The sequence below is a fragment of the Oryza glaberrima genome, chromosome 11, assembly GCF_000147395.1.
Source record: "Oryza glaberrima chromosome 11, OglaRS2, whole genome shotgun sequence".
In the NCBI taxonomy this organism is placed as follows: domain Eukaryota; kingdom Viridiplantae; phylum Streptophyta; class Magnoliopsida; order Poales; family Poaceae; genus Oryza; species Oryza glaberrima.
Window position 1 is genome coordinate 13786193 of NC_068336.1, and position 16401 is coordinate 13802593.

General features: G+C 39.3%; 1 protein-coding gene and 1 long non-coding RNA gene across 4 annotated transcripts; both read right to left on the minus strand.

Annotated features, from left to right (window-relative positions):
* Positions 1 to 755: 755 nt before the first annotated feature.
* LOC127754442 (tropinone reductase homolog At5g06060-like) lies at positions 756 to 6604 on the minus strand. Its single transcript, XM_052279981.1, has 6 exons — positions 6447 to 6604; positions 6127 to 6334; positions 5953 to 6018; positions 5489 to 5645; positions 2464 to 2570; positions 756 to 2090 (listed from the first exon to the last, which is right to left on the minus strand). Exons 1-6 carry the CDS (start codon positions 6533 to 6535, stop codon positions 1923 to 1925), a joined length of 795 nt encoding a protein of 264 aa, XP_052135941.1. The 5' UTR covers positions 6536 to 6604; the 3' UTR covers positions 756 to 1922.
* A 1748-nt stretch (positions 6605 to 8352) lies between these two features.
* On the minus strand, positions 8353 to 15893 carry LOC127754447 (uncharacterized). 3 transcript variants are annotated; one of them, XR_008012831.1, is made up of 5 exons: positions 15708 to 15893; positions 15273 to 15336; positions 14280 to 14419; positions 14097 to 14200; positions 8353 to 11918 (listed from the first exon to the last, which is right to left on the minus strand). It is a non-coding gene; the product is annotated as an uncharacterized LOC127754447 (long non-coding RNA). The 3 variants fall into 3 exon arrangements; XR_008012830.1 differs by having other exon boundaries at positions 8353 to 13284; XR_008012829.1 differs by having other exon boundaries at positions 8353 to 14200.
* Between the last annotated feature and the right edge of the window lie 508 nt (positions 15894 to 16401).

The window sequence follows — 16401 nt, forward strand, 5'->3', positions numbered from 1 at the left end:
CCAGCGTTGGGAAGATAAGGGAATGATAAGGGAATTAGCAGCTCTTTTTGTTTTTGGTCCACCACTTATGCTCAACGCATTTATGGCCCAGCACATTAATACAGATAAAACCTGTATGTATATAAACCTGTATATATACAGATAAAACCTATATGTATTTATGGCCTAGCACATTAATGTATTTATGCAAATGAACTTTGCAGAGTATATAAACTTTATACATAGAAATATATAGCCACACAAAAAATTTTAATTTTTTTAAAGAAGACAAAATATGCCTATTTTGGGATACAGTCTCGGGGTGTCTTGCCGCCACATGCCACGGACACATTGAGTTTGGCAAAAGTAGTTCGTGAACACAAGTCCCAAAACAGGGAAGACTGATCCGAACCAGAACTGATCCGTCCAAGAGGGGTGGTAAGATCTACAGTGACACTAGACCCCAGTGATCTAGAGAGAAGGGACAGGGTTCCGACAAGCAACAGTTGCCTAAGTCAATATATATCAATTTAATCGTCTAACAATGAATAACAACATAGAACCAATGGATAGCACGACATGGAAAAACCAATATGGTACCTCAAAGTGGTATTGTGGTTCTTGTCAATCTATACCAACCAAGGATATGCTAATGTTTACATACTCTATGGTTTTTAGTTTTTGATGCGGTTGACTTTTGGCATAGGATTAACTATTCGTGTTACACGCATGATAGATATTTCCAATAAAATGAAAGAAAAACATATTGATGAATCTTGTACTCCAAAGAAATCAATGTTTTTTTTTAGATAATGGATAGTAATCTGGCCTCCATATCCACACACTACCAGAGGTTACACGAAAACTAAAACAAAAAAGAAAATGAAAAGACTACAGGACTATTGCTTGGCCTTCTCCTATTTAATAACGAGTCATGCTAAACAAAAAACCGCAATGCGTCGATCTTGATATGCGGTATGAACTCTTGCACCCCTCACGACGTTCTGATCATATGTGATGAGCTCCTTTTGCCACCTTGTCCTTGCCATTGGCTAGAGCCAATCGATCTGATCTGTCAACATCCTGGCCCTGGTGCCATTGCTTGCCGACGCTATTCAGTGGAGGCAGAGAAGAAGCCTTTTAATGTAGTTTGCGATTACACGTTCAGATCGGGCATGGACATCTCAAATCCCGTGGCACTTGCGTCCTAGATCCAACTTCATGACATATCCATTGCCAGCATTGCCATATCCTGCCTACCGTCATCTTGCGTTTTCAATGCATCCTTTTGTCACCTGGAGGGCAATCTGGCCAGGCCGGATCCATCAACTCAGAATATCGCTGGCACTGCCTGCGATGCCACTCTCATCCCAAGTTGCAGTCGCTGAGCCAACGTTGATTGGCTGGCCACCATTGCCATCCCAAAGCCTCTATCACCGCCTCGACACACCGCCCTGTAGCCGCTGCCAAGACGCTTGTTGTCGCTGAGGCATTAAGCAATAGACATGGAAGGACAATGGACGTGGCGAGGCAAAACTGACCTCTTTTTGGAGTGCGGCGAGCGGAAACGCCACCATTCCCAAACTCTGCTTCCAACACCTATTGCTGTGCCCTACGCTATCGTCACGCCCTATTTTTAAAAGATTAATTAATGTTGCAGCACAATATTTTTATAAGATTAATTAGTCTTAGAAACCAGATCGATCTTCTGTTCCATGGGAATTCCCACATTAGACGCGTCCTGACAAACTATTCTACCTAATTTCCCAGACTTATTTAAAATATATGTGGTAACTTCTATCATTTTGACACACCCAGCAATCTGTGCTCTTCCCAGATAAATTATCCTGGTTGGCACGTGGTAGACAAATTCCATTAATTCTTCCATATCTCTCAACGTAGCAGGTAATTAGTATATCTTTCAGGAATCAGGATCATCCACTTCAAGAAAGGCAGCGACCGCCGTCGGCGCATATGACCTGACCGGTGATATAGGAGGACGCTGGCATTGACAGAAACGCCACCAGCGATGCGATGTCCTCTGGTTCACCGAGACGGCCCATGGGAACACGGCTGAACTCTGCTCGCCCCAACTCGTTACCCTCCACGAACTGCACACATTTAGGCCCATTAGAAAAAAAAATGCATGTCTAACTGACAACTGTGCCATATTTGTAAGCTTGCAAGCATATGTACGTTGTCAAAAGAACCTCCAATTTAATGAGTGGTAGTCTAATATTTATTTGAATCAAGTTAATACTATATATTAAAATAAGTAAACTAATAATAATAGCATATTTGATAAAAAATATTATATCTATGACATATTAGTATATATTTTATTTTACCCATAACAAAGCATGGGTATTTTGCTAGTATCTGAAAATAAAAAAAAGAAGTGGGAGATAATATAAATTAATTATAGAACTACAAAGGAGCCGTACATCCATGGATAATTTAGTAGAATTAAAACCTGGAACTTACTTCAGATAGGAGCGGAGTACGAATGAAGCCTGGCGCAACACAGTTAACTCTGATCCCATCGTTCGCCCACTCAGCAGCCAGGTTCCTTGTGACTTGGTTCATTGCTCCTAATATCACAAAGAGCACAACTTGTCGTCAAAACATGAGAAAGGTCAAATAAGAGTTGTGTTCGGCCTCCCATGGAAATTGTTAAACTTCTATAAAATCTACGTTTTCCAAAGATAACCTTAGTATATTGCCTCATGTGTAGTGAAGGTAATTGCCTGTGGTTACTGCTATGCGGAAGCCTCAGCTAATAGGGGTGCCTCACACCCCATGGATCCACATGTCAACTATTGTTAGTATTATGCAGTAACTACTGAGGATCTGTGTCCGTGTCTTAGAATTAATCCACTTTAGATAGGCTGACCGTGGTGCAAGCATATTCAGCTTGATAGATTTTGGGTTACTAATCTTGTGCACTTCTATTTTTAGCAGCTTTCTTTCAGTATTTCGTTGTGTAGTAGATTGCATACGGCCGGCTGGGAATTAAGGATAGAACCAGACAACCAGTCATTGAGTAGCCGTTTTTTTTCTCAATTGCCGGCAAGAAACCAGATCATACGAGTAGCTGTTATTGGATCTTGCATTTCAGGCGGCCATGGTTTGCTTGTAATTATAACCCAGTTCATAGAGAGAGAAAAAAAGGTGAAAAACAAAAAAGCTGCAAGGTTACACATGCCAAAACCTTACGTCGCTCCACTCTGCCTTGCATTCCTCTGTTTCCTCTGTTTCTAACTACTGTAGCGCGTCCAGCAGAATTCAGGCAGCTGCAGTCTGCAGACACCAAGCGTGAGCGAGAGATTTCAGCTTTTCCGCTAACACAGGTTATATCCTTAAAATCACCCAAGAAGTTCGGAAGAGGTTATTTCTTATTCATCCGTTTTAAAATATAAGATGTAATTTTCTTCGTATAACCTTTTCTTTCTCCATTTGGTTAGTATTTAGTACTAGTACAATTTGTACTAGTTACATTCGTACTGACGAGTACCTTACTTTATTATGTTCATATTTTTCATCAGATAAATCTTCTATAACCGATTTCAGGGTCAAAAATCTGGCCTCCTATTGAGCCACATGGCACACTAAAAATTTAGTAACACATGTCCAGAAAACTGCCACGTGTCCATTTAAAGAGTGCTTGAAAATTATGTCTCCCGTGCACATACATGATACAATATGGAGTATTGCCCAGCCCTCGGAGACATTAGCCGGTTGTTGGAGAAGATGAATAGGTAGCACTCCCGTGTACATCATGGTAAATAAGCGTGTACAGTTTATGGCACAAATTCTATAGATTTGCAGCTTTTCATATGGTACTATGAGAAAATGACGAGTTTCGTAGCTCCTTTAAACAAAATTTAGAACACCTTTAAATAAAATATCGTCACCAGTTTTATCATTCAATAGAAAACTCAACTATGATTTTAGATAAATAAAGAAACCCTAAATAGTGTGGAAAAAAAGAAAAATTAAGGATTTTCGTAATAATGTGATTTGCTAAACTAAATTTTAACTTAAAAATTGATTAAAATTTTCATTCAAATGTACCTTTTTTGTTTCAATAAAATTGGACTAAATTCTTATAAAACTTTGCAAAATTTATATTAGCTTTGTATTTAACATAATGTCACTCCATTACGCATATTTTAACATTGTTTTCCCAAACTACATATCTATAAAAATTAAAATACAACTAAGTTTTCATTAAAAAAATATTAATATGATATTTACAATTTAATAGCTTAAGATATGGAAATTTGATGATGTCGTCTTTTTGCAAGACACATAATACTTTTTAACAACACGAAAACGAATGCAAGAGCTATAAAACAAGCGTACCAATTGGCACGCTCAATTTCTAGTGAGATACTAGTAATAGTTAACAAGCTGGTCAAAGCCTTGTTCTAATAGACAAAATGCCCCTTATATTTTCAAATTCTGGTAATAGTGCTATATCCGTTTTCTAGAAAACTCTTCCACCTCCTAAACAAACATGATATTAAGCAATTCTTATAGAAATCAGTTAAGTGGAGAAATGTCTAAGGTGCCACGGTGATATCGTTCAGTTAACTGGAGCCCATGGAGGGTCCCATTGAATCACAAAAATGTAAAAATAGAGCAATAAAAAAATCATAAGATTCCGATAGAAATGCAAATACAAAATAGAGGATGATAAAATACAGGAAAAACACGTACAAGAACTGTTGTTTGATTAGACGGCAAGAAAAACGTATGAATCGGATGAGAGAGATAAATTCAAGCAAATTTTCAAGAGGATGGAACTCTTGCTATGTTTCCTCCAAAATGTCGAGACGATTGTGCGTTAAATAGGAATTTCAAAAAGAAATTCTATATGATTGAAATCCTCGAAATTTTATGTGTTTTTCATACAAATCAAAGGGGCTTTAATTGCTCATCCATTAGTCAAAGGAAACGAGTCTCAATTCTCAAACAAACACTTTGTGGAACAAATATCGAATGCTAAATATAAATTATCATGGAAAAACCGTGATGCTGGTATACTACTACGGCAACATATCCTATGCACACATGCCCTCACGTGTACACACGTGCACACCAACTAAAAAATGTCACCAAAAAATCTAGAAAAAATCATACACATACTTTCAATTGTATTACACCTAGGGTTAAAATCTTAACGTCAAATTCATTATATTTTAGCCGTAACAAAAAAAAACAAAAAATCTGACAGTTTTAAGGTTGCAATTTTGTCAGAATTTTATCTTTTTTGTTATTCTCTATGTAGAATGAATTTGAAGATGCGACTTTGCACGTAGATGTAATACTATTGAAAGTACATGTATGAATTTTCCTAGAATTTTTTGTGATAATTTTTAGTTGGTGTACATGGTGTGTACACGCGAGGGCCTGTGTGCATAGGATACGCTCCCATTATATATTCTTTTTAGATAAAAAATATTTTTGAAATATGTCCAAGATAGCAAAGGTTGTTTGTTTTGACCTTTAGCAGCTGAGTAGACGGCGTTGGGAAGAGAGCAGAACGCGACCACTGAAGCAATGGACGAGATGTTGATGATACAACCTCTCTGAGAGGCCTTGAGGAGAGGGTACGCCAGCTGGCTCAAGTGGAAACACGACTCGAAGTTCATCCCCATCACCTACGAAGTAGAGGTGGTAATGGGTCAATGTGTATAGGTTCTTCTACGATCTTATTCAGACTCTAAATATTTTTAGATAAAAAAATAAATAGAAATTCAGCGTATCTCATTTCATATTGAGGCCTGGTTTAGTTCCCAATTTTTCCATCACATCAAAACTTTCCTATACATACAAACTTTTAATATTTTTCTTCAAACTTTCAATTTTAATCAAACTTCCAATTTTGACGTGGAACTAAATACAGCCTCAGCTCTTAAATTTTGTAGGTTAAAAAATTAAGACCCATAACGCCTTAACCACCCCTACCTGCGAGCAATCGTCCGGCGTCAGCTCCACCGCCGGCTTCAGGAACGACATCCCGGCGCAGTTCACCTGCATTCATGAGCTCGCCACGGATTCGTGTGTCACAGATAACACTATCAAAATCGACCACGGCAGCTAAGCTACCTTAGCTAATTTCTACATGGGTCGTTAAATTACCAGGATGCTGAGCTTGCCGCCGAAGAGCTCGCGCACCGTGCCGACGAGCGCCTCCCTGTCGGCACGCAACGAGACGTCGCAGACGGAGACGGTGACGGCAAGGCCCTTGGCCGTCAACTCCTCCCGGCATCTGTTCAGCGGCGCCTCGGTCCGGGCGCAGGTGTGCACCGTCGCGCCCAAGCTGGCGAGCTCCTCGACGATGGCGCGGCTGCGAGGGTTGGCAATTTGTACGATAACGATCCGATCGATCAGTGGAACGCGGCTTGCGCATATGCTGGCGTGCGTCAATCAGCTGAGAAGATTTGGAAGATTAGTCTTACCCGATGCCTTTGCTGCTGCCGGTGACGAGCGCGGTGGCGCCGGCGAGGCTCCACCTCTCGTTTTTAGAGCTGGTAGTCGCCATGGCCATGTACGGCTGGAGCCTAGAGGTCTCAATTTCTCTTCGTTTCAGTGAATGTAGTTTGACTTTACTGTGTATCGACCAGTGAGGATATTATATAGACTTGTTCATCCCCACTCCAACCGAAAGAATATTCTTTTGGGCTGAAAATTTCATCTAAAAATATGACTAGATAATAAAAGACTTTTTTTTGTCGCATTTAGTACATTCGAAAATGTGGCACTAGCTTCTTTATTTGAAAAGAGTTTGAACGACTCGCACAAGACGATGCAACTCTGCGAGGTTGTAACCCATAAAAACAAAGAAAAACACAACGCCGTCAAGAGTTGGCAGCTCCTCACAACACACAATAGAGAAGACACTAGCACCAAGCCGACCGTCACTAAGCGTGATCGATCGCCAGAAGGCCAACAAAGAGGCTGCAAACGCCCCGCCTAACACCAACTCAACCCAGAAAGACGTCGAAATGTTTTCAGTTATACTCACGAAGAGGAGTTGAGAGGAGGAAGAGGAGGGTGACAGATAAGGAGATCCATTCATCCCTTGTCACAACCTGATGAAGAAAACCAAGAGCCGCCAATGACTAATCAAAAAGAAGACATAGATTGCGAGGAATAGGACCTCCTAGACAATGCCTTCATGAAGGCCATGGGATCTTAGCCGTCACTGTTGCCCGTCCAGAAGGACTCGGTTTTCAACTGGAGAAAGCGTAGCCGCTTGCATACAAACCTCCACACCACACCTGTTGCCACCACTTCAGAGCTCTGCCACCTGCACAACCTCTGCCAACTCGACCTCATCTGCTCCAGCGCCACACCGCCAGCCAAGCCTACAAAGGAATCTCGCGAACACAATCCGCGATGGCCTCCCTGCCGTTGCCCTCGCCGGCCTTCGCCACCACCGGATTCGCCACTACGGCCTCCCAACCGTCGCAAGCGTCCTCACCAGCCTCTCGCGGTCGTAGGTTGCAGTGCCCGCTCCATCATCGTCTGCATTGTCCCCCTCCTCGCTGCTGACATTGCCGTGCAGGCGATGCATGCGCTGTCCTCCTCCTCCGTCGCCGGCCGCGACGTGCCAGCCCTCCGCCAGCCACGGCCTCGTTTGCCCCTCCCCATCCCCATGGCACCTCCTTGCCCTGCGCGCCTCTCCTCGCGCCACCCCGCACATCCACGGGACTGCCGTCGTCACGAGCTCTGCCGCCATCGTGGCGGTCCTATACCGATCTAGCCTAAGGGAGGCCAGATTTGCCACCGCGAAGGCCATATCCGCCTCCGGCATGGCTGGATCCGCCGCGCCAAATTAACCATTCCGGTCGCTGGCCTCTGCACCTGACATGCACTGCTCCATCTCCCGCGCCGAGGAGGACCATTGTCGAAGTTGCTTTCCCCGCCGTCACCTTTACGGCTAGCCGATCGGTTTCGGGCGACGGGCTCTGGCGGTGGCGAGGTGGAGAGGAGAAGTGCGGGGAGTGCCGGTGCGGGTGGCTAGGGTTTTGTCCCCAAGCCGCCCACGTGAGAGCGACGTGGGGGCGATAATATAATATGTCCTTATTGACACTAGCTTCTTAAACTATCTCAAATAATACTTCTTAGTTTATATTCTTGTCCACAAAGCCAAATAATACCAGTCTTTAAAAAAAAAAGGTGCAGACACGCAAGTGCCTTATCAATCTTATCCTTACCTAACACGTCGGTCTGCGGCAGTATGATGTGCGTGTGGATGTCTAGGATGGTTGTGCGTGCCAGTCAAACATCATCACGGCGAGCAGTGCACGACTGTATGATGAATGATGATCTAATAGTCACTCACTGTAGAGCTATAAAAGGAGATGTAAACCTGTCAGTTGTCGCAATATGCGCGAAAAGAATTTTCAGATAAATGAAAGTGTAATTGGAGATAGTTATCCCGTTCCCGTTGCCTGCTATTTTCAATCGGCATCTGTGAATTTTTCCCATGGCATATTTCTAACATATTCATATCTGTTTGCTTTTCAAAAATCGTTTGATTTTTTTTTCTCATATGTCAATCAATTATTCTCGCACAAGTCATCAACTACATATGATTTGAGAAAGGGATGGCTGTGGTGCGCCAATCTTTTGGCACTCATCAGAAAAAACATTTGCTCATGCGACCAAAATGGCTCTATCCAGACCGCCAAACACTCCGCGTGCAACTAAAAGACCTACAAAGATATGTTGTCTTGGTAAGTGGGAGGCGACAGTCTAAGAAGATTTGTTTTCGCAGGGGGTGGTTAAGTTACAACCTATGAAAAATCAATGTTCATATGCGGTCGGCAGTAAAAATAGCCACTTGTAAACATTTATTCCGTGTAGACATATATATAAACTAAGCAAATTTTGTTGTACGACAGTGCAACTTCGTGGTTTTAGCACTCAATCTTTGTACTCGCGTGATTGACCGAAGGTATATTTCGTCACATAGCGGGTATACGTTCATCCAAAATCACCCGTATACAAATATTTACACATACTTGTAGAAACAGTTAGTAATAAATCCTTATCACTAAGTTTGATATTTTATTCTATATGTTTTTATGCAGAAGTTGACGGTAAAATTTGGTACTTAACTATCATCAATAGTCGTCTGAGTATTCGAAACTGTAGACAGTTTCTATGCTGGTACAGGTATCACTGATTGGGCATGCATTCAGACATGGTTGAACCATGACTGAGTCTAACCTGAGGGGATGGAGTTGAAGTAGATCCCAATCTTGTGGCGAGAAGCAAAGGAAGTTGCATCATGATTTTGGGCATTGTTGGAGATGCCGATTGGATAGGCCGACGCTGCAGGTTTCTCTGACTGGTTTGAATCCTACTCGGGAAAAACTGGCCTAACGAAGGTCTTGGTGGCGTTCGAGTGACCGAACAAGATGGAAGTGATCTTGAACCTCATCGACTGGTTAGAACCTAAGACGGAGAAGGAGAGTTTGCCGAGGTGAGGAAGTCAAAGCAGCTGAATCGAAACGCTTACCCTGGGCGATAGACAAATCCAACGACTCATGAAGTTGAATCCACCGCTCTTGTTGATGAAACACTTGACACAACCCCTACACGCACGCCAGCTATGTATTTTTTTTGATTGGCAATAAATTTATGGGACTGTCTACAACTCAGTCGACAGAAAATAGGTGTTCCAATCTGTCGAATTTTGTAGCCACAAGATCTGAATCAAACAGCCTCAGATTTTTAACAACAAAAAATAAAAAATAACATAGCAAGCTAAATCTGAAAGGCTATTCATGGCCCATTTCTTTTGAGCCCAAATCCAGTCGATACTATGAGGGCACAAATCCAAAACAAAGCCCAAATCCAAACCATGGCCCAAATAGATCAGATCAAAACAAACAAAAAAAAATCACGTGACCTTATGCCGTATTGAGAAAATTTGTCAAGCAAGAAGCAACTCTGCAGAGTCACGTGATTCTGATCTAAAAAGCAAAAAAAGCAACTTTGCTTTCAAGAAGAAATCACTTGGGGATTTTTACACACAAACAGATCTAACAAAAAAAAAAGAAGAGGATGGAGATGGTGGAGAAGAATAAAAAAAAAGGAGATATAGGAAATCAAATCAAAAACACAAAGGATTTAAAGTCTGATTTCAAAAATCAGGTTCTGAAAAAGAATACAGGTACTAATACCTTTTATTCTCTTCAGTTTATTTTTCTGAATCTTCTGTCGATTGATATTGATATGTAAAAATTTGACAAGTTAAATTCACCAATATATAGATCACATAATGCAGATTTGACTACACTTTACAGAAACATCTGACAAATTTGAAAGTTGAACAGATTTGACAAACTAAAAATTCAGAAACACTTGGTTGCAAGAAAAACATCAATCAATGTGTAAGAAAAACAAAAACATCATACCAAATCAAAATACACAGATTGTCAGGTAACACCATAACTTGGTCTGAAATTTCTTGAGAGTATTCACAGATTCAAATCGAAATGCAAAATATAATTTCATACTAAAACTTTCACTGAACTGAAATATCTACAAGCATAATTTCAAACCATACTCTTCTCTGAATTATTTTAAGACACCGACATCTTGCAGTTTTAAGAGAATACAGATGCATCAGAGTTAAAAATCACTATGAGGAGCTCTTATATTTCTGTAACCTCATTATCTCAAAACACAAAATCACTACAGAAAAAATAGTGTAGGGATGCAGAAAGTTGAGTTATGTCACAATTTTATATTTTAGTTATATTACTGTAGCAATTAATTAATAAGAAGCAAATGCAGATTTCAGAGCATAACGCTATCAGAAAATAATAATTCAAACACTAAACATTAGAAAATTATAATTCAAACACTAAACATTAGTAGCAGTATAGCTCTTTCTAGTACAGTCCCCAGGACATAGAGCTGAACAAAAAGAATGAGACCAGCTATACTCACTTACTCATCAATGTCAGAGACATAGATGATCACAAATAAGAAGACAATTGTCTTAAGCCAACATATTGATTAGTTACAGGACAATTGTCAGAAACCGTTAGATTGCAATCTAGCATCCTTAGGCAGCAATCAATTACAACTTCAGATTATTTTTTACTCTTCAAGAAATTCTAAATTCAGACCATAACTCACTGAGAATATTAAGAAAAAAGAAAAAAAATCATTGCATATCAATTGACTAGCAGGATAATAAAAAATTCATAGTACGAAGAAAATCAGAAAAACATAATTCATTACAATCTAAAAATAAACTAAAAATTGCTACAAGTTGCCATAAAAATATTCAAATCACTATATTGAGAATATTCAGCAGCATTCTAAAACTTTGTTATTAAATTACAGTCATTTTGTACAAGAATTACATAAAACAGATACTGTAATTTCAATAGTAAAAATATGTAACTTACATCTTGTAGACTTGAGGCTTTACAGAAACATCAAAGATTTAGTATATGTTTGATTCAATTTATAGAATCTATAGGATCTGTTAACAATATAGAATTTATCAAGTAATTTGTCTTACAATAAGTAGAAGTACAGATTTAAAGCCATTTCTAAACAACTAGGAGAACATACGTGTAGGTGCATTTCAAAAGAATATGTACTGCATATGTACTGTATTCAGAACAAAACTTATATCAAAATTTGGATTTCAAAGAATTTATATGTCAAAAAATTTATATTACTCATCATGGACCAACTACACAAAGTTCATGGCAAATGTAAATCAAATTTCATATATAATATATCGGATTTCAGAGTATATCAAATTTCAAAATTTCGGAGTATATCAGATTTCAGAATTATCAAGGGAGTAACATAAAGTAACACATCTCCTCAATAATATCATAACTTACTTGTCTAAAATTAGATAATAGTACAGCAAGCTTCTGTTCAGTCACCTAGAGAGTAAACAAAAGTATGGTCGGATAGCAAAAAAAAAACAAAAACAACACATATCAAATACACCACTCTCTTTACATTACTCACTTGCTGATCAATGTGAGAGACATAGATAGTCACAATAAAGAGGACAAATGTCTTAAGCTAACATTTTGACTAGCTACAGGACAACTGTCAGGAAACTCTTAGATTGCAATCTAGCATCCTTAGGCATCTATCAAATACACCTTTAGAATTCTTTTTTTGCTCTTCAAAGAATTCTAAATTTGAATTTGCATTTCATTGCATAGTACAAATTTCAATACTCACATATATTATTAAATTTGATTCCATAAACCATTCAAATCAAGCACAATGCTTCACAAAATGAGAAGATTCAATAGCATTCAATTTTTTTTCTTAAATTACAGTTATTTTGTATAAGAATTACATAAAACAAACATTGTAATTTCAATACTAAAAATATGTAACTGACATCTTGTAGAATTAAGACTTTATAGAAACATCACAGACCATATTATCTTAAGATTCAATTGTCATGTGTGTTCTTAGGTTGAACAACATTATGGCATATGAATTTTGAACTGCATATTATTGCAGACCAAAGTAATTAACAACAAATTCAGAATTAAGATCACAACTCAATCAGTAATTCAAAATTGAGACATATTACTGCAGAGCAACTAAATATCAAAAAAATATTGAAACCATTCCTATGGAACAATTATGCCAACAAGAAAAATAAATAACTTCAATTCAAAGTTTGTGCCATGTCAGTTTGTTGGAGCAAATTTGCAAATTGGACGTGTGAGATTAATAGCAAAAATATACTCCAGTTTATCTACAAAAATAAATTAGATGATTTGTGTGAACATAAATAAACTACATGTTCAATGTTGGAATAATATTCTTTGATTCTTGCACTAATACTATGCAGTTTTCAAATTTGAAAGCATTTAGATTCACGAAGTTACAAATTCAAACTAATCATATAGAATAATCCACAAATATTGTTAAATTGTCACAAAATAGCACAAAGTTTGCACAATTAGTTCCTAATCCCTTCCTAGTACACACACACAATAATTACAGTGCATTTCTACTATATTTACATAGAAAAAATACTGTAATTTCAATATTAAAATCATGTAAATGGAGCCACGATTTTAATTATGATTATGATTACTAGTGCAAAATCTGTACATATTTAATTGAAATGCTTTTATATTCAAGATTAAAAGAGAAGAATTTGAAAACATCAAATGTTCTAAAGATGGGTGATGAAAAGCAATTCCAATCAGGAAATACATCAAGAGGTAAGATATTCTTCAACTGTAATCTTTAAAACTTCAAAAGCTTTTCATCCTGAAACAATCAAATTCAGGTAAAAAGTAAAAAATGTTATTCTGTATAGATTTATCTTAATCTGGATCATAATTTTCAATTTAAAATCTACATGCATAAATAGAAATTTGGATCTTCAAATTATTTTAAGTGTACAGAAATATTCTGATTCAGTTATGATTTTTGCACTAATGTTCTACAATTTCAATTTTGGGTTCCTTACAGATTCAACCAAAAAAGGACAGGAATTGAAAGCAATCAAGAAATTACCAAGTATTTTATTATGTTTCATTATATAAAAATTAAATCAAACGCAAAATAATAACTTGAAAGTTAAAAATGATTGATTGATTGTTCAAAGGAGTTAAAAATTATATAGAACAGGTCAAAAGAGGAGTCTTAACATATGACCAAATAGCACAAAGTTAGCACAGTTAATTCCTACTTTCATCCTAGTATACACAAAAAATTATAGTTCATTTGTACTATATTTTCGTAGAAAAATACTGTAATTACAATGTTAAAACCATGTAATTGAAGGCAAAAAAAATAAATTCAGATTCAGGAATGCAGAAAAATAGGTTGAATTTTACAATTATACAACTTCAAGTCTAATAAATAGAATACTGCAGTGATAATTCACGTGTCAGAACACCATGACAATTTTAAAATTTGTTAAATTTTAGACAACATGACAGCTTCAAGATTCAGAGCTAGAGTACTGCAGTGATAATTCAGATATCAAACATGAAGTAACTTTAAATTTCTGAATTTCTCCAATTCAAAACTAACTGATATGAGAACTTGAAAATTAATCAGAACATCAATTTCACCTGACGATTTTGTGCGGCATTTTTTTGTCAACAGATTTGAAACAACTCGACCTTATGAATCCACCCCTTGCATCCCCTGATTGTTTCAAACAGCCAAGCTCCTCCTACACAGGCAGGCAACATTATGATGACCATGGGAGGTATATACATATCTGTAGTCAACTCTTGCATATATATTGCTACCTGACATTGAGCTAGCTCCTCTTTGTTCACTGGATTGCTTCATTTGATTCTAACTGCAGTAACCAGATTGAACTCCTGGCTCGGCTGCGTTTAGTTCCAAACTTTTCCTCCAAACTTCCAACTTTTTCCATCACATCAACCTGTCATACACACACAAACTTTCAATCACATCGTTTCAATTTTCAACCAAACTTCCAACTTCGGCGTGAACTAAACACATGAGAGTTGTAGCAAGTGACTGATGGTTTTAGGAACAGGGGAATAGAACGTCCTGTTGGATGAAGGGTGGACAATTATCAAATTATTATTGCTAATTGATAATAATTAATAAAGACATATCCTCTTTTACTGTTTCATATGGTTTCTAATCGTCGGTCATCTTCTGAGAGTTTCTTGATAGCTCAATAATTTACTCCATTTTACTGCTGCCAGTGGATTCCAATTCCGCATCGATCGTCTTCCTCTGCTCTCGACGAATTCCTTCTTGGCCCAGACACACACTCAAATAAATTTGGATCGATCAATTTTTTAAGGTATATACAGTCCAGAGAGTGCTCGATTTCACTCCACTTCCTCCTCCTTGATTGAGTTGTTTGTTCGATCGATGGATTGATTGTCGCTGTCGGTTTAGCAATCAAGCTAGCTAACTAGCTACAAACAGGAATGTAGTACTAATCTGCATCGATGAGTGCCTCTAATCTTCTTCTTCTCTTGTAACCAGCAGCAGAAGCAATCCCCCTCTCCTCTCTGATGGCGTTTGGCAGCCACACGCGCCTTGATGTGAGGCAGGCGCAGCAGCAGCAGCATCACTCCTCATTCTGCTCCCCCTCCACTGCCACCGCTGTCTTGGTGGCGCTGGCCTTGTCGCCGTCTGGATGGCCTCTTCCACGCTCGTCACCCCGGCGGATTTCTCCCCCTTCCACCCCACAACCACAACCACAACCGCTCGACCTTAGAATCACCAGATCGAAAATTAAAACAACATTAACTCACCTTAGAAGAAATCACCAGATCGGCGCTTCAAACACAAAAACAAAACCACAAATCTAGCAAATGCCTGCAAAAAACATACAACATATCAACGACATAGAAAATTTAGAAGGCATCAACGATGAAAAAAAAATCAAAAACAAAGCATCAAGGTGGTAGGGCTCTGATCAGGGGTGTGGGGTGTCCTCATGCCCATCGTTGTGGGATGCGGAGATCGCCATCTCCATGGCCGCGCTGCTCGTCACCGCACTGCTCCGCAACAAATTGGTACACTACAACATCAAAAACGTGTGCTCCCCCCTCATCGTCCTCTACTCATGCAGCCCCAGTGAGCTGCCGCCGAAATGGCCGTAGTGGTGGCTGCCGTTGCTGGCGGCGCTCGAAGGGGGAGAAGGAAGCAGCTGAACATGGAAGCGCAAGCAAGGAAGCAGTACTCACAACATCTCCGTCGATGAAGACCTCCTCACCAGTGAACCGCCTACTCGTCGCTTCGGCGCCGCCGCGACGGCGCGGAGAAATCCCCAGCTCGACGGCGCGGCGAGATCGCCTCCTCTTTCCCCGATGAAATCACCACTCTCTCTCTCTCTCTCTCTCTCTCTCTTCGCTCTCTTCCGTTCTATCGGAATCAACGAGAAAAAAAATCAGCAAATTGGTCCCACAGAACCGACGAAAAAGGCGGCGCGGGTCTCGAAAAATTGAACAGTGGTTGTGGGACCCACAGAGCCCAAAAGGCGGGCCAATAAAGCCCAGCCTAGATGAACTCAAGGATGTCCATACCACAGCCCAGCGAATGCACGAATCTCAAATTAGATGGACGGCCCAAAAAACGAAAGATTTGGGCCTGCATTTTCTGTCGACAGAGGAATAGCAATTCCTTAAATTTATAGGGCTATGTACAAAGCGGAAAGGTGGATGGATGCGGAGACGATGGTTTAGACAAGGCCCCCTTGATAAGAGATAATACCCTATTGAGGGTTGTATATCTATTGGGTGTTGTATTGATCTGATAATCTGAATGTGACTTGTGCCTAGGAGGGCTCTCGGCTCCTCTTATATAGGTGGGGGGCAAGGGTATAGATAGGAAACCTAGCCGGACTCCGCATAACTTTCCTCAAGTATTAAAGAAAAACCC